This window comes from Terrapene carolina, unplaced genomic scaffold (assembly GCF_002925995.2).
Source record: "Terrapene carolina triunguis isolate 2854851 unplaced genomic scaffold, T_m_triunguis-2.0 Scaffold604, whole genome shotgun sequence".
In the NCBI taxonomy this organism is placed as follows: Eukaryota; Metazoa; Chordata; order Testudines; family Emydidae; genus Terrapene; species Terrapene triunguis.
In genome coordinates, this window is record NW_020664955.1 from 1,026,203 (window position 1) to 1,043,627 (window position 17,425).

The 17,425-nt window shown below is 56.2% G+C and overlaps 1 protein-coding gene across 2 annotated transcripts in view; it reads right to left on the reverse strand.

Annotated features, from left to right (window-relative positions):
* The window catches only part of TEAD3 (TEA domain transcription factor 3), a 57,492-nt gene that overhangs the window by 16,730 nt on the left and 23,337 nt on the right, over positions 1 to 17,425 (reverse strand). The window contains exons 2-5 of one of the 2 annotated variants that reach the window (XM_024210514.3): positions 14,501 to 14,755; positions 5,522 to 5,586; positions 1,261 to 1,323; positions 1,073 to 1,135 (exon numbers count right to left, since the gene is read on the reverse strand). In XM_024210514.3, coding sequence (XP_024066282.1) covers positions 1,073 to 1,135; positions 1,261 to 1,323; positions 5,522 to 5,586; positions 14,501 to 14,636 — 327 coding nt within the window. In that variant the 5' untranslated portion in view covers positions 14,637 to 14,755. The remainder of the gene's footprint in view (positions 1 to 1,072; positions 1,136 to 1,260; positions 1,324 to 5,521; positions 5,587 to 14,500; positions 14,756 to 17,425) is intronic. The other variant, XM_024210515.3, reaches the window with a different exon arrangement.

A 17,425-nucleotide genomic window follows, 5' to 3' on the forward strand; every position in this document is an offset into this window, starting at 1 on the left:
CTGAGCATCCCTGCACTAGCCAGTACGTTCCACCATATGAGCCCTGTGGCTCAAACATCCCCCACCCAACATCTCCCTGTGCTGGTCCCAAAGCCCGACTGTTCCCCTGCAGACTAGAAGTACAGGCCCCAACACCCACGTGTCTCCTTATGGGGAGGGGCGGGGGGCAGAGTCACAGCGTGTGGGCCCCATAGCCTGAGCATCCCGACACCTTCCGGAGCAGAGTTATTCCAGGTGGCCCACGCAGCCCAAGTGCACTAGAACCAGTTGGGACAGCATCACTCCGCACAGGCATGGAACCAACCCATGAGCATCAGCATCTGCTGGGGGAGCATCGCCCTGCAAAGCCCCTTGCTCCTGGCCCTCAGCCTCAGGCACCGGTGTGGACTCTGCATCTCATTCCCGCCCCTTGGACGTTATGGCGTCCGCTGGGGAGGTGCCCAGCACGCGGTCCTGACCCCCAGCCCAGTTCTACCAAACTCATCTGGAGCAGCACCTGGCTAGGTTAGGCTCCAGCCTGCACTGCTCCCTCACGGTCCTGCAGCGGCTAACTTATGATGCATCTCTGCAGCCTGGGGGAGGCCGTGACCCTCCCAGCTACAGGGAAACACGCAGAGCCTTGCCCAGTGCAGGAGCTTGTGGGGAGGAGGAAGAGCACTAAGGGGAAAGCCTAAGACCCTTGCTTGCTATGTTACTGCCTTTGGGATGCGCGGGCTCTGGCCAGCCCTGGCAACCTACCAACCCTGCACTCCCCGCTCCATGCAGAGCAGGTCCCAACGCGGGCACAGCGCTCACCATCCTGCAAAGGGCACGTGGGAGGAGGTTCTCCAGGGAGGCCTCTATCTGACCTCAGGAGCTTCCTAGCTAGACCTCTCCAGCTGGAGAGATCCTGTTGCAGTCTCTTCCTGCCACCCCTTCCCCAGGGAGTGTCTGGTTCCAGGAACGAAGGGAGTGGGGGAAAGACATAAAAAGGAAAGAGAAAGCGGCACACCACAGAGCTGAGTGTGTTAGTCGTCAGCACGGCCACTGCTCGGGGGCAAGCGGGAGGTGGGGGAAGCCGGGGAGCGCGTACCTTCAGCTTGGACTGAATCTCGCGAGATTTCCGTCTGGCTAGAACCTGCAAGTGGCTAGAGACCTGCAGAGAGAAAGCAGAAGGAGAGGGGAAAACAGCAGAGCCGTCAACCAGAGCAGAGGAGAGGAAGGAGAGGGGCTGCCCCATGCTCACACACCACGGACGCATGGGCAGGGTCTCCAACGTACCTTAATGCCAACCTGGTACTCCCGCACCTTCTTCCGAGCTAGAACCTGTATGTGGCTGGACACCTAGGGCCCGCCAAGCCGTTCAAAAAGGAAAACACAAAGAGAATGAAGACATGATCCCACACTGCACTGCGTGACAACAGCGCACCGAGCGCTTGAGATACATGGGGCCAGCCCGGGGGTCAGCGGAGGCTCCTGAGAACTAGCACTCCTCCTATGGAACGCGAGCAACAGTGGCCAAAAATATCAGGCCAGATCCTCAGCTGGTGTAAACATTATGCCGGTTTATGCCAGCCAAGGATCTGGCCCATAGAGCAGACACGTGCCCCGCGAGCACACCCCACTTGTTTCACTTTGCAGTTTGGTTCTAACTCTGCAACCAACGGTGCTGTGGACGCCAAGGCTATTAGTGCTTGGTGGTTCTCTGCAAAGGGGACACATCTGACCAACAAAGAGATGGTTTCTCTAACTGCCAGCCTTGCACGATCAGCCGGGCTCTTTCCTTCTCGTGCATCATCGTCAGGGAGGGAGTTTCTGAAAGGCAAATTTTGCCCTTCCACACGGCCGTGTCAAACCTGTGACGCTCTGCCAGGCGGAATTTGGCCCTGCAGTTGCAGCATAGCGAATCATTCCAGGGAAGACGCAGGAGCCAGAACAGACTCCACCTGGCTCCCCCACATCTCTGTGAATTGTACTGCTCAAAGAGGAGGAAAAACACAGGCAAAAATTTTCAGGGCCAGGTTCACTCAAAAAAGTGAAGTCGACCCTGTTACGTCGCTCAGGGCTGGGAAAAATCCATCCCCCGAGCAATGTAGTTATGCCCACCTGACCCCTGGTGTAGACAGCGCTAGACAGACAGAAGAATTCTTCCATCGACCTAGCTACTGCCTCTCGGGGAGGTGGGCAGGGACAGTGTTCCTAGCCTCTGTTTGCCAAAAGCTGGGAATGTGCGACAGGGAACGGATCACTTGATGATTACCTGTTCTGTTCATTCCCTCTGGAGCACCTAGCATTGGCCACTGTCGGAAGACAGGATACTGGGCTGGATGGACCTTTGGTCAGACCCAGTATGGCCGTTCTTATGGATTAACTATGCCGGCAGGAGAACCCCTGGCATCATTGAGCATCTACACTGAAGTGCTGTCAAATGTAGACAAGCTCCAAGTCTGGGCATCTAAAGATAGGGACCTAAATAAAAGGTGGTTGGTTTTCAGAGCATCCACAACCCTCACTCAGGTCAATGAGAGCTGTAAACCTTGGAAAATCAGGTGTGTGCAGTGTCATTATAGCTGTATTGATCCCAAGGGGGTGAGGTGATATCTTTTACTGGACCAACTTCTGTTGGTGAGAGAGAGAAACTTTCGAGCCACACAGAGCTCTGATTCTGGTCTGGGAAAGGTACACCAAGCATCACAGCTAAACACAAGGTGAAACAGATACGCATTAACATAGATTAAAGAGACCATTCAAGAGGAAGTGAGCACTTCATAGCTCTACAGTCCTAGGACAAAGGAGGCTTAGTGGGTTACAGGTTGCTGTAATGAGCCATAAATCCAGGGTCTTTATTAAGTCCACCAGAGCTATGAATTTAAGTCTCCAGGCTCGTCTTTTGACGGTGTTGTGCAGGATGTTTTCTATTCAGAACCAGGAATATGGAGTTAGGAACCTCTCTTGGGTCACCCAGAGCTGAAAATTTTGGCCTCATCTGTGCAGCAATGTGGTGTCATTTCCCACACGCTCCCTTCAGACCATCAGCTGCCCCTACATCCTGCTCTCTTGCAACTAGTCCCAGCCCCTTGGCTGCTTCTCCAGCGCAGAGACTGTCTGCTGTGCATCGAGATGCCTCGGACACATTTCTGATGGAGATCACCAGGTTCAGTTTGCTCTTGGTTCAAACCTCTGCCTCCAGAGGGACCCAGTGAGGGCTGCACGCTCCATAACAAAATTCCCCTCTATTCATCCATTCGAGTGGCACCTGCCCCTGCCGTCCCGCCTCTACCGCCAAGCCCAGATAAGTTTTCAAGGGATCATTTCAAAGCTTTAACACAGAGGAAAAGTTCTACTGCATGGAGCCAACGTGGTCTTCCATCTATCCACGTACCTAGACAGCCCTCCCGCCCATAGGATCCAAGCACCTTACAATCAATCAGTCTATCTATGGTGCTTATACTGCCCCCATCAATGCAGTAGCAATCACTGATGGATTTTATCCTTCCTCGGAGGTAGGGCAGTGCTATTATCCCCTTTTACAGATGGGGAGCTGAGGCACAAGGATAGATTAATGATTTGCACAAGGTGTCTGTGTCTGAGCTGGGGATCGAACCCTTGTCTCCAAAATCCCAGTTCATTAAACTGTCCTGCCCCCCATCGTGGCTCCTCTCGCCAGCCAGTCTAGAGCTACCTGTTGTCACAAGCCAGGGGGGAGCAACCGGGCGAGCGGCAGTCAGATTTCCAAGATCCTTTCCCCCTTGCGTTGGCAGGAACCCCGCTACAAACCACAGCCAGTCACAACACGGGTGACCTGCTGTTCTAATCCCATCACAGAGCATGCACTGGACACAGCCAGAGGGAGTTTCAAGCATGGGGAGCAGCGGGACGGCTGTTGGCAACCGGACCCATTGCAAATGGAAAGAGCCTCTCCACGGCTTATGGACAATCAGCTCCGTCCCTGGACTGGTCCAGAAGCATTCACAGACACAGGCGTGGAAATGGAGACAGGACTCCTCCTTCCTTGGTCCCATCAGGCAGGTAACACCCCAGAGCTCCCTCAGCAGGTGTGATTCGCTGCCAGCTGATTTTCAATGCTGCCCTGGTGCTAGTCCCCTGTTCTACATCCCTCACCCAATACAATGAATGGGGGCGAGGAGCACGGGGCTGGCTGGAGGGAGGGGATGCAGGTGGGAACAAGGAGCTCTATGACTCTCCCGCCACAACAGCCCGAGCTTCTGGTGGGGGTGGGAGAGAGCTCTTTGCCCATGCCCTCAGCTGACAGGACAGTATTCTAGTGCACCAGCACCGGGGTATCTGAGGCACCTGGGTTACACAAGCGCCCCCTGTCCTGGGAAAGAGTACTGGCAGAGAGGGACGCTAGAGCTGGATCTAGAAGAAGAGAGGGTGTGAAAGATGCAGGATTTCGCTAGAGATCTCAAACACGCCAGTGACCATTCAGAGCTGGAGGCTGGCCTGGCCTAGTAGGAAGAAAGGCGCCAGGTGCCCAATCCAGATCCAGGTTCGAATCTAGAGGTGTTTGGGTTCAGGCCCAGATTCCTCCAGAAGCGATAGGGCAGGGTGTGTATAAAACAGGAAGATCCCATGAGCCCTAGGCCCAATCACAAGCCAAACCCCAAACCAAATGACTTTGGAAGGTTCAATTAACATTTCCCATGCCCCACTCGCCATCACGGCTCCCTCCAGGAGGGGAGGCAGACATGTCGCTACCCCATGCAGAGGGCTGCTCTTGGGACGTGGCTGGGCCCACCAGGCCTCTCACGAGGCTCGGGGATGGGCGAGGCTGGGCTACACAGGCACACACCGGAGTGCTGACCCCAACTGAATCCCAAACGCCAGGGGTTCTGACGCCTCACGGTGGGACGACAGCAGCCAGGAACCTGCTGGATCTTAGCACATGAGCCTCTACTGCCTCAGCTAAAAGAGGCCGTTAGCCAAGGCTGCAGCAGACTCATCCATCTCTAGCTGGCCTGGTCACACCCAGAGGGGGACAGAGTGCCACATCAGGCAGGTGCAGCGTACAGGAGGCTCACCCAACCCCGCTTGCCCAGCGAGCTGTAGCCCACGGGAGGAGATAAGATGAGTGTGCAGGAACAGATCAGTTCCCGGACCTCAAGCAGCCGGTAAGCAGTGTGGTGGGGGTGGGGTGGGGGGTCTCTCAACAATCGCTATCCCCGCCCTTTGCTGGGCTATAGCAGCTCCCAGCGAGCTGTGTCCAAGCCTCATAACCCCCCTCATGACGCAGCTCAGCGTAATCCTCATTGCACGGATGGGGAAAAGGGGGCACAGCAAGGGGAAATGCGAGACGCGCAGCAAGCCAGCGGCAGAGCTGGAAGTGGAACCCAGGCATCCGGACTCTGCCCTGGGCTTTGCCTGCTAGTCCACACAGTCCTTCCTCGTCCTCCCAGAGTGCGACGATAAGCCGAGCGAAGCGCGCCAGACTCCCCAGCACTGTCCTCAAGGCCGAGTCTATCAGCCAAAGGTCTCGCGCTTGGACCCTTTCTTCAAATAAAGTAAAGCAGGTTTTTTTTACCTGTTTTCTCGTCCGTGTTTTCCCCGTCCGGAGCTTGATGTATCTCGCTATCAATTCATTGCGACCTAGAGCAAGCCAAAGAGTAAGAACAAGATCAAAGCAGGAGCATCTTGCCAGGTCCTTTGCCCTGTCCCTGACACGCAAACACTTCTCTTCCCTAGTCCAAGAACACCCCAGCCCTGGCCTAACCAAGGTTTCTCTCTGAGCCACATGTCAAGTGACAAGGCTTTGCCAGAAGGGGGTGCTGTCCTGGCAGCTGTCAAGGCATGACTGAGCCAGCTGGTGGGGCAGGCTGGAAGGGTCTGTGAGGGCCCCGGTGACAGCGTTTATGGGAAGAGAGGGGCCAGGACACAATGAAATGACCACGATGGAGGGGACCGTTCTGACTGACAGCACGCACCGAACGGCGGGCGGTTTGTGCTGACCAGAGAGCCGGGCGCAGACACGGGACACCCAGAAACTCCTCCCATCGCATCTGCGGGACGGGATTCCTTCCCTCCCACGCCGCTCTTGGAGGACACCGCCAAGAACGGCAGGAGAGCTTTCAGCGCTCGCTCCACCGGGAACCTGGCGCTTTGGGATCACTGCTCTCGGAGACACCCCTCCCCTCCTTCTAGGAGGGAAACTGGCAACTCTACAAGCTGCAGCAGGAGGCCAGTGAGCTTCCGGAAATGGGCGAAGAGCACGGCACGAGATTTGGGTTCAGATGTAAGCAACATTAGCAACCCCCAAAATTTTCCCCATGGCCCAATCCGCATTTCCAGCAGCACTGGCCTTTTAAACAGCCTTGCCCGACATCCTCGGCCTAATCCGAAGCAGAAGTGCTTTTGCTCCACATTTTACAGGCCAGCTGTGGCCAATCTAAATTCAAACCTCAGAGCAGCTGGGAGCTTTCTTCTCTCTCCTTCCCCACTTCCCCCACCCCCAACCGATGTGGGGGTGGGGAAGCACGCCAGATTTATTTTAATGGACCAGATGGTGGTGGTTGGAGCTAGTCAAAATGCCCTTGGAGCTAGTTTAGGATTTAAAAAAAAAAAAAAAAAAAAGTAAAAAAGCCAAACAACTTTTGTAGCAGCGCCCAACGCCCCGCGCCTTCTGGGGGCAGGGGGAGGGGCTCTCCGAACAGGCCTCACACTGTAAGGGAAGAAGCACGAGCTCCCCTCGCCCCCTCCTCACGCCCCTGCAATCCCGCCAGCAGCACGGCGACAGACAGCGCCAGGTGCTGCGCTGGGTCAGCTGCGTCCCATGCCTCCCGGGGAGGGCAAGAGAAAGAAGGCTCCATACGCAGGAGTAACAATGCTCCCTCCACAAAGAGCAGCGGGAGCAGGGACCCTGTCCCTTGGGGGGGCGGGGAGGTGCAACCCCTTATGGGGGTGGGGCAACCCCCCCCTTTGTCTCCGGAGCACTCACTTAGACAGTCCTCACTTCCCCTGTGAGGCCACTTTACAGATGGAGAAACTGAGGCACAAAGAACGGGGCAGTGACTTGCCCAAAGTCACCCAGCAGGACAGGAACAGAACTCCTGTCTCCTGAGTTCCAGTCCAGTGGCCCATCCACTCGGCTGTTCTTCCCTCACACACACAGGCAAGCTTGCCTGGGAGTAATAGGGCTCCCCACAGGGAACAGCTGGAGTGATTCCCCGCGCCCTGGGTTAACACTGGCCCCCACAGGGGACGGCTGGACTACTTCCCCTTAGAAGGCAGCTGTAGCTAATCCTGCATTCCCATAAACGCCCACAACCAGGGGCTCTGGTTTCTTAGTCTCTAGCTGCACAGAATCAGGTGGGCCGAGGCCCAGCCTGACCTGTCTGTACCTACCGGGCTACCCCAAAGACGTGAGGGAGAGGAGGAGATTCCAGCCCTCAGCCGCTCCCCACTCCTTCCACCCAAGACCAACAGTCTCGGGGTGCTATCTGAGGGGCCCGGTGAGGCTAATCCCTTGGGGGGGGGGGGGGGGGGGTTGGCACTGCTAGATGCATTTCCCCTCACAGCCTCTCCATTGCAAACTGCACATTAGAAATAAACGCAGCCCAAGGAGAGTAATCAGGGAACAACTGCTAAGTACCTGGCTTGCTGCAGCCATTTCCTTCCTGTTCACCCCTGGGGTCTGAGGTCTGCTCTTCTACCCTTGCCCCGGGGCCTCTCAAACCCCGAGTGCCCCAGATGCCACTTCTCTCGGCCTCTGCACCGCTCCCGTCACAAGGCGCGGAAGCTACCCAGTTGCTATTGGCGCCCAATGCTAGCTGTGCCTTAGAGAGGTGCTGTTGGAAGTACGTGGCAGGTGCCCACCCAGCCTGCCTGCTCACCCTGGCAGCGTGGATCTCTCTCTTGACTCCCTGGTGAGCTGTCAGAGCGCAAGAGCCTGGGGGTTACAGCTAGGCCGGGACCTGGGAGACAAGAGACCTGAAGGATCCAGAGTCATGGTGGGCCCTGGCCTAGGAGGTAGCAGTAGGGAGGCCTAGTGGCCTGAAAAGGCTGCACTCCTGGCAGGCCTGGCCCCACAGCATGGTGGAAGGCATGGGGGGGAGCAGGAAAGGGGTGGCAGGGTGTATGTGAGAGCAATGGAGAGAACCCTGAAGATCCCTGGATCTGGACAGAGGGTGGCAAGGGAGGAGACGCTGAGAGAGGAGAGGGCAGCGCTGAGCGTAGAGGCCCGGGGACAAAGATGAGCGGAAGAGGAGGGTGGAGAAAGGAGGACAAGAAAAGAAGAAAAAGTGACCACAGTTGAGGAGAGGGGCTTCGGGGTCAGTAGGCGTCCTACAGTTCCTACAATGTACCGCAGGACCCTGCCGAGAGGGGAGGACTATGGGGTGGAGCGGGTCAATTTGAGGTGATTGTATTTCCCGCCCTCCCATTGTGGGGACACACCAGCACTCCTCCATCCCCACCATCCTCCCAATCTTGAGCACAGCTGAAGGCACTACAAACACAGCGCGGTCATATGGGGCAGCCCACGCCCCGCAGCGGGGCACAGCGCAGCCGGCGCACTATGGGCGTGGGACACTGGATTATTTTCAGCGGGTATTAACAGCGCACCCTCGGCCCCGCCACTGCAGGGTTCCCTGCACAATGGGAGCCTCTTCCAGCTGCTCTGGAAGTTTGCAGAGGCCTCAAGGGGTCATCATTCCCCAAGTGCTGTGAGCGGGTCTCCCCTCTCTGTGTGTCTCTCTCTCACACCCTGTCCTCTCCCCTCACCTCTATTTTAACAGCATGTGTCACTTCTCCCTTGTGCCCCCTCTCCGCACCCTGTTGTGAACTGTGCTGCGGGTAACTCTCCTCCCTCTGCATAGCTGTGTGTGTATGTGTGTGTGTGTGTACACGCACACGCACCCTCTGTTGTACCATGGAGTTGCGTGTGTGTGTGTGTGTACACCAACCCTATTCTCTGCTCCCTGTGTGTGGTACCAGCAGGACAGCTCTGTGTGGGCCCCACTGTCTCTATGGTACCTGCGTAGCTAAGTCTGTGCGTGTTTGTCTCTGGGAGCAGCGGGAAGGCCCCCCGTGCATGCCCCCCCTCCCCGTCTCTATGGTACCAGGTAGCTAAGGGTCATGCTCTCTCACTCTCTGGTACCAGCAGGCCTTGCAGGGCTGTCCCAGCCCCGTGATTCACCAGAGGTTGTGCCATTCCCTCTAGGAGGGCATGTCCCTCCTCCAAATTACCACATTCCCCAAATTCCTCTCCCCTGACACCACCACGTGAACCAGTTGGACGGCTCTGTTAAAAATAACCTAGTGGGACAACCTTCCAGCCAATCCGCGCGCCGCAGCATACCAGCCCTGGCCGAGTCCAACTCAAGTTACACCTGCTGTCTGGGGGCAAGGCGCAGGCTCCCTGAGTTCCTGGCAACAACCCTGAGAGACAGAGAGACACCCCTTGCCCGACAAGCCCCAGCCCTCCGCTATCACCCCATGCTCACAGCCTGGCCACCATTCAAATGCTAGAGGTTACCATAGGTCAAGGTTGCCCCCCTTCCACTGCTTCCCTCGGCCTCTCTATGCCAGCGGCTGGGAGCTCAGTCCCTCTGCAATCAGAGCACCCCTACCCCTCAAGTACAGCGCCAGAGCTACAATGCTCCAGGATCCTCCTGGAGAATCCCATCTCTAATGCCTGCCTGGATAGATAGCCATGCTGGTGGGCTGGAGAAGCCCTCGTCAAGGGAAGCTACAGAATGCCCCACAGTGTCCTGTCTAGGCCCATCAGCACAGTGGCATCCCCAAGGAAAGAACGCTACAGCAGGGGATTGCAAGTGTTTCAGGGCAGGGACTGCTTCATACTGCCTAGCACAACGCAGTCCCGGTTTCGGTTGGGACCTCTAGGCACTACTGTAATACAGCTAACAAACAACGGCCAGCAATACCGTAATGAGACTCATGTAAGCTGTTGGGAGGGGATGTTACTGCAGAAATCCTCAGAGAAGAAAATACTACTGGATGCTGTCGTGATGGTCCACGACGTTACTGGTTTCAATGGCGAGTCTGGGGCTAGTGCTATAGAATACTAGAGTATTCTCTTAGTGGGATACTGGAGTACCAGGAAGTAAGCAGGTTGGGCAGGAACAAAAGGAAATGGGGTAACAGTAGATGAACAGCACCGCCTTTGCCTAGATAAACAGTGGGGTAGGTGGGGTTCCCTGGCTCTACTGGGGTTAGTCTCCCTCTGGTCACGGCCGAGAGACCCTCTGGGGCTGTGTGGCCTGGAGAACCCGTGCCAGGTGTGAGCTAAGCCCTTCCCCTGTGGGGAGGACCCCGGATTCTGCGCAGCCAATGACTCATTTGCCATTGCTTCCACTATTCCAGCATGGAGATCCTTGGCTTCTCCATGGGGTTTCTCGTCAGGGGGCCGCACAGGGCGCTCATACAGGCTGGAAATAACACCCATGAAAGGGGTCAACAGCCCCACCAGGCAAATGGGGGGGCACAAACACAGGGATTCATTTAAGGCCACGCAGATCATACACTTGAAGGCCAGAACGGGACCACCATGATCATCTACGCTGACCTTCTGCACATTGCAGGCCACAGAATCTCACCCACCCCCTCCTGTAATAGACCCCTCACCTCTGGCTGAGTTACTGAGGTCCTCACACCACGATTTAAAGATCAGAGGCAAGGGTCATGGTGGTTTCAATCCCTCCTCTCCCAGAAGAACTAGGATTGGGGTAGGGAAGCTCACAGCCTCTCCAAGCCATACTCCTGCAGGTGGACTTGGGTGCCCAAGGACTATGAGTTCGCCCAGCTATTCTGAGCCCCCTCCCAGATTAGACGCAGACCTGGGCCCACTGTATGTTCGGGTCAACAGACCCCTCCTTGCTCTCTCCTCTAGGAGGGAGACTACGATGGTTCCCCGCAGCCCTGCCCCCAGTTCTAAACACTGCCTACAAAAGAGAGGGATTGGGTGAGGCAGAGAAAAACTGGGGAGGGGGAGCACAGCGAGAGAAGAAGGTGAAAATGAGTTTCTGTACCAAGTGCGGCAGCGTGGAAGATGAAAGCAGAATTGGGCTGCCGTCTCTTTAAGCAACTGCCAGATGTCTCCCAGGGGCTGGAAAAACCAGTTTGCACACTTGGGTTTGTTGAGTGGAGGCCAAGCTCCCCAGTGGCACTCCAACTATTTCCAGAGAAATCCAAAAAATGCACCCGCTTTGGAATCCCCGCGCTCCCCAGCCTCCGTCCCCGAGGCCCTGGGCTAGAATGGCCCCTGCTGGGCGGCATGAGTGGGGAGCAGGGGTGCAAGGGCTGAAAGGCGGTGTAGTGAAGCACGTCCCTTTGGGTGGCCCCAAATCTTGGGAGCAGGGGTGGGGAGAAGTCTTGCTTTGTTGCAGGAAGATCTGAGAACAGGGGGAGAGGCATGGAAAGCCAGTGAGACCAGTGCAAGGGGAGGGGAGCTGTTAATGGAATGGCCAATGCTTAGGGAAGAACTTAAAAAGACAAACTCGTGCAGTGTGTTGGCGACTGTCCCCCTCCCCAGAGGTGGTTGCATTTCATGGGTGCTCTGTGCCCAATTGGTCACGTGTTTTAGAGTCTTTTGCAACTAGAGAGAGAGGTAAGGCATTACCAGCCATCTTCAATTCCCTTCAGCTCAGTGCTGATTCCCGAGGGATTGGTGCAAAGACACGACTGGCCAGTTCCGATCGGGTGTAAGAGCTGTGCCCAGTTTCTCAGAATATAATCAATATATAACTATCCTAAATCCTTAGCCTTTCTCTCGCATCCTCCCAGGATTCCAAAGTGCTTTACAGAGACGAACACATTAAGTGTAAGGTAGGTATTCTCCCTATTATTAGGATGGGGAAACCGAGGCAGAGTTGGTGGCAGTGCTGGGAACAGAACCCAGATCTCCTGAAGTCTAGTCTTGCACTTTAACCACTATTAGACAGTGTACCCCCCCACCTCCACCTCCATGAGTCATCCTCTGAGGTCATAACGCAGTGTTTATAATATGACAGTCCATCCCCATGGAGACAGGTCTGAGGTCACAAACACAGAGTTGTGACATCACAGGAGGATTCAGCCCGGAGCAGAGGAGGAGGAGACAACATGTGTTTACACACAGCCCAAGTCACCAGCAGCGAGGGAGGCAGAAAGCCCAGAACAGTTTGAGGGGGTTTAAACCTCTATTGTCCATTTCATTGGAAAGGCCCCGCTCCAGCAGCATATCCCCCCTCTCACATTGCGCTGAAATACTGGTGCCATTCTCACCAGCTCCCTGGGTTTCCTTGGAGGTTTTTCACCCAAGCACTGAGCAAGCCCAACCTTGTGCTGAGCTGTTGGGACTTGAGAGATCTCAGCAGAGGATGCCGGAAATGGGGTCGGACTTCCTTATAGTGCTGGAGAAGAGTCCTGGACTGACAGCCCTAAAGACTGACACCCCCGAGCAGGTAGAGCACAGCCAGCAGCAGGGCAGGCGCGTCCCGCGTCTGCATTGGAAGGACCCCCTCAAGGGGAGGCGAGTTTCAATGGCCTCGCTGCTGACAACACCCACGAAGGTGCCAATTGAGATGGTGAAGTGTTGATGTGGACAACTGACCTGCCAGGAACTGGGCTGAGAGTCACCCAAATCACCGCACAAAGACACCCCCCACCCGCCACCGACTTGGGCTGAACTCTAACTGCCAGCCTGTCCTCAGCGCAGACTCACTCTCGACTCAGGCAAGCACTTGTCTAGCTTGTCACGCCAACAAAGCTATGGAAACTGGAGCGTGGGCGCCGCATCCTAAACCACTGAACTGTCAATGGGTGGAGACAGGTTCCTGTATCAACGAGGCTTCCTGCTTCCAGCTGAAGATGCTGAATGCACTGACTTGGGCCACACTTGCCTATCTTGTCACGCCAATAACGTATTTAAAGTTGAATCCAAGAGGCGACGGGCCCCAGTCTCCCAGAGCCATCAATGGGTACAGACTTCCCTTGGCCAGACCCTGCATTGACAAGGTGACCCTGTTCTAGTGGGAGACACCAGGCCAAATCCATGACTCTGTTGGATGAATGTGGCCTGTTGGGTTGGAAATGGAAGTGGAGGAGCTTCTGATGGAGACATGGGGCAAGGAGAGGGCTCTGGGAATGTAGTTAGCTCCTCTCAGATGGGGCCCCCAAAAATTCAGAGCTGGGGAAACCATCGACACGGGGGGAACTTTGAGGCTAAGCCGCGGTTTGAAAACACAAATCCAAAGGCGGTGCCGAGGGAGCCTTGGAAGCAGAAGGAAGTGTCTTGTTTGTGACCTGCACGAGAGGCCAGACACACCAGCTTTCACGCCCAGCCCCAGGCGTGTGGACTCCCTGTGCAGAGCCTCTCTCTGGCTGCAACTTCACCAAACCAGTCAGTCAGGCAAAGCAGAGAGAGGGAGGGAGCGAAAAAAAGAGGGAGGGAGAGAGAGAAGGGAGAGATGTCACAGAGGGAGGGACAGAGACTAGGGGAGTGCAAGGGAACTGTGGATCCTCAGCATGGGGAACAGAGTTCAACACTACTTGACAGGCCTGAGCCATTACAAGATGGCCCCCACCTCTGCCCCAGTTTGGCTTCCCTTTCAGTGCTCCCCACAGGCCGGTAGGGACACGGCCCAGATACTGTGGTTGAGATATTAGGTTAGTGCCCCTGGTGCAGACAGCAAGGGCCAAGCCTTGGAAAGTGACGGGGCAGAGGGGAAGGCACCGCTCATACAAAGAGCTCCTAATGCCTCCGTGTCAGAGAAGTCCAGGCTTGGGGCACCTGAGGGATGAGCCTGGAGAAGCAATACCCCTTCAGAAACTCACTTTTACCTTCTTTCTCTCTCTGCCACCCTCCACTCCCCTTGCCAGCCAGCAGTCACCCAGATGAGGTCAGAATGCGGGGGCTGACACAGGGTGATTTCAGTCATCCACTGGATGCGAGAGACCGAACGTCAGAGCCTCAGGTGCTGCAGAACCCGCCCCCCACAGCTCTCCCAAGGCACCTCAGTCCCGACCCACCCACCGCATCCCCAGCTGCTCCAGCAATAGGCTCCCAACGCAGCTCTGCCGATTGACCTCAATCCTGATGCAACTTGCTCTGCTAGTCAAGGTCTGGGCTCCCCCCATGTTTGCACCTCAATCCTGAGCCCCCAGCTACTACCATCTTGGGCATCCCTAATCCCCACTTGGACTCTCACATAACACTTCCGTCAGGCTCCACCTGCTCTGTGAGGAAAGAGAGGACTTTCATCTCCAGAGCCAACCACCTACCACTGGCAGCAAACGCAAGGAAATTCCCTGCTCTACCCCTGAATTGGAGTCAGAGACAAAACATAATAACCAAAGGGATGTATTCTCAATTTAATTGGACTTTACAGTGGGAATGCAGGGGCAGCGTTTGGTTCTAAGGGAGGTGTGAGCTGCTCTTATTCATCTTAACTGGATGTTCACTCTGAAACATAATGATGGATATTTGAATAGGCACACAGACCCTGCAGTGTCCGTTGGGTCAAGCCTGGATCCCTTCTAAAACCAAGTGCGGCCTGGTCTCACTCACCGTACATCTTGCCTTCGTCCGAGAGGATGATTTTCCGCCGGCCGCAGGGGGGGTAGATCGCCAGTGCCTCCTGGAAGCTCTGCTCGATGTCTGGACTCCACACCCCCTCGGCATCATTGTCCAGACTCTTGTCCATTCCCTCCTGTCCATCTTCCTGCCCCTCCCCGGGGCTGCCGCTGGCGTTCCAGCTGTTGGACGCTATTGTGATGGCTGCTCTGGGCTCCGACCCCGAGCCCCAAATGGCAACTCGACAACCTGAGGGGACAAAGCAAAGGTCAGCGATGGACGTCTCCTGACATCCTGCCCCCAGCTGTATGCACTGAGTACACTGCCTCCGACCAGCCAAAGAAGAGCAGGAGGACATAGGGGCTGGGAGGGGAAGTTCCTCCTCTGCTAAGGATACCAGCAGTGAATGTATTCACGTCAGGTGAGACAAAGGGTCCTAGCGCTGGCAGCAAGGCCCCTATAGAAACTATTGGAGCCAGAAATGGGTCTGAGGTACATTACAGCACAGCCCCCAGAAACCTCCAGCCCCGAGACGCAACCACGTCCCCTGCCCCAGATCACAGCCTTGCCCTCCAGGAACCTCCAGCCCTGACCCTGCATCCCTCTTCTATCAGTATCAAGAGAGGAGAGCAAGGCTTTACCGGGCAATTATCGGCCCATCAGGCAAGAACCAGCTGCCAAGTTACTGGCTCTCAAGGGGTAATTGCACATGGCAGGGAGGGGCTCTCTGCCACCTTGAATGCAAAGACAGAAAATAATAGAGATGGAATACGGCAGTGGTTCTCAAACTTTCGTACTGGTGACCCCTTTCACACAGCAAGCCTCTGAGTGCGACCCCCCCTTAAAAATTAAAAACATGTTTTAATATATTTAACACCATTATAAATGCTGGATGCAAAGCGGGGTTTGGGGTTCAGGCTGACAGCTCGCGACCCCCCATGTAATAATCTCGCGACCCCCTGAGGGGTCTCGACCCCCAGTTTGAGAACCCCTGGAATACGGGCTGGTACAGGGGTTCGCAAACTTTTTTTTGCTGGGATCCCCCTTGAAAATATTTCAGGCTGTGATGACCCATACCATGCCACCCTTACTTCTGCGCTGCTGCTGGCGGTGGCGCTGCCTTCAGAGCTGGGCACCTGGCCAGCAGCCGCTGCTCTCGCAACCCCCTTTTGGGTTGGGACCCCCAGCATGAGAAATGCTGGGCATTAGAGAGGTGGGTATCGCTCCACTGCGGCCCCCTGCTAGTTACACGACCACCCCGCTCCTCGCAGGCCGTGCCACTGCCTCAGAGCTCCCCGGCCTGCTGCGTTTTGGCGTAGTCGTGCCTCAGTGCAGGGATGAAGCACAGGCAATGCGGGGGGGGGGGGGGAAGCTCAGCATGGTGTCACTGCCCCCCACAGAACAACACAGAGCCTGTGTCAGCACTAGGCTCCCTTGCTGTGCAGAGCATGAAAGCCCTGTTGGGGGACCCCTCGGGGCCCAAAGCCCAGCCTCGCCAGCAAAACCCTCTGGGGCCAAACCCTGCCCCCGCCAAACTCCCCAGTGGCTTCAATGGGAAGAGTTGGACGTGAAGTGTAGACAGGAGCAGGGTTTGAAATCCCCAGCAGGGATTTTTGGCAGCACCCAGGAGATTTGGATGCCCAATTCCTCTTGATATGAATGGGGGCCAGGTGCCCGGATCCCAGCTCTGAAAGCCTCAGCCCCCCGTCTTGCTTTGGGACTCTGGTTCAACGTGTCTATTTGGACAAGCCTGACCCTCCCCCTCCCCTTGAAAGGTCACTGGGTGTTGTGTGTAGGGCACAAAGTGCTCATGGGGGCCCCCCAGGGGAAGCTCCGCTCCCCAGACAGGTTCTGCCAGACAGGCCTCAAACCAGCGCCTGCGGACTTCACCTCCCCTCTCGCTCCCCCCTTTCCTGCCCAGCTCCCAGAGCAGGCTCGGTGTTTTGCAATAACATGTTTGGCGGCAGCTGCTGCTGGTGGGGAGCTGAGAACAGAGGTGTCTCCTTCAGCTAGAGGCTTCCCGGAGGGGCTGGGAGAGCGCGCGAGAGGTCTCCAGTACAGACATCTCCTTTTAAAGGAACTGCAGCAAGCTGCTGGTTCAAGTGCGCAGGGATTTATTTTTTTTTTTAAAGTAACTTTTTTTTCTGTCTCTCCCCGAGCCCCGTGATGTCACCCAGTCTCTCCCGCTGCTCCCCCCTCCCCGTCCTCCACCCGCACACCCCCCTTCTTTGGGAGCAGTGTGGCCAAATAAGGAGAACAGAATTGGAGCAGTTAGCCAAAGAGAAGGGGGAGGGATGGAGAGGGAGGCTGCTGCGGCTGTTGTGTAGCTTCCCGGCTCCCCAAACACACACACACACACGGTTGTGAGTGCTGCACTGGGACGTGGTGGGGGGACAGGGTTTTTTGGGGGAGCATGGGTGTGCAAGAGCTTGCAAGGGGAGCGTAGGTGCAGGCAAGAGCTCGTTAGCTCAGGAGGCAAAGGGGAGCAGGGTCGAGGAGCCGCTGCTGGAGAAGGCGAACAGGGTAAAGAGCAGCAGGGTAACGGCTGAATGCCTGCCAGAGACAGACAGACACCCACGTTTCTGCACAGGGCCAGGACGCAGCAGAAAATTTCCTCTTCTTGCAGCACATGGAGAAAACACCCTCCACCCTCCCCTGGAGACACCATGCTTCCTCCCACCCCAGGGGACACAGGAACCCCTGTGGCTGAGCACACCACACTGCAGCACTGGGGCGGGGGGGGGGATACACTGAAGCTTTCTGCGCAACTACTGCAGAATATTGCAGGAGGGTCCTAGAAGGGAGGAAACGAGGTTTGGAAGGGATGTGAACCCCCTTGCTTCATAGCATGGCCACTCCCTACTGGGGGTCAGGAGGAAGCTGTCTCTGGGAGCAGGATGTCCTTGTAACTGCAGAACC